The sequence below is a fragment of the Phaethon lepturus genome, unplaced genomic scaffold (assembly GCF_000687285.1).
Source record: "Phaethon lepturus isolate BGI_N335 unplaced genomic scaffold, ASM68728v1 scaffold33115, whole genome shotgun sequence".
NCBI lineage: Eukaryota > Metazoa > Chordata > Aves > Phaethontiformes > Phaethontidae > Phaethon > Phaethon lepturus.
The window spans coordinates 248-868 of record NW_010541792.1 but is presented as its reverse complement, the minus strand read 5'-3'; the positions used below and the strand labels follow the sequence as shown (position 1 = coordinate 868).

The window sequence follows — 621 nt, the reverse complement described above, 5'->3', positions numbered from 1 at the left end:
GGTGACGCCGCGCCTGGGCAGCCACACCATGGACTTCTTCGAGATGTGCGCCAGCCTGATCATGGCCCTGGCTCGCTGACGGGCAGCACCGAGGCACCGGTCCCTCCGCACACGGCATTGCACTGTGAGGATCTGGTCCGACTCGTCCGTTCCTTGTTTCTTCTGCTTCGTTCCTCCTCCTCCGCCCCTCACCGCTCCATAGCCTGCGACACAGAGCCAGTTCCGGACCCAAAACATACTCCCCTCTAACAAGGCACTGAGGAAATTAAGAATAACTTCATTTCACTCGTTATACTGTGGTGAAATATATCCATATCCCTAGTGAAACGAATGGGAAATGTTGGCGTGGCTGTAAAGTAGCAAATGAATCGCTGAGTTTTTGGAAAACACCTCCCCCTGGGTTCATCCTGAGTCAAGGGAGCCATGGCCGAGCTTTCTGCAATGCATGCAGCGAGGCTGATGTTGTGTCCCCTTTGCTGTGCAGAGCAGGGGCAAGATGGACTGAGCCAGGTCAGAGGGGTCGACCAGGAGCTACGCGAAACGGAGCGGAGGGCTAATGAAGTAGCCTTGTGGCGTTCACACCCGGGGGCTCCCGGCCTCTGGCGACGCTTCCCTCCTAAA

At 56.7% G+C, this 621-nt stretch overlaps 1 protein-coding gene across 1 annotated transcript in view; it reads left to right on the top strand.

Moving 5' to 3' along the window:
• The window catches only part of PRKAA2 (protein kinase, AMP-activated, alpha 2 catalytic subunit), a gene marked incomplete at its 5' end in the record, with an annotated part of 11,789 nt that extends 11,710 nt beyond the window's left edge, over window positions 1–79 (top strand). Inside the window, 1 exon segment of the mRNA XM_010287834.1 lies at window positions 1–79. This exon segment is cut by the window's left edge and continues 54 nt beyond it. Coding sequence (XP_010286136.1) covers window positions 1–79 — 79 coding nt within the window.
• Between the last annotated feature and the right edge of the window lie 542 nt (window positions 80–621).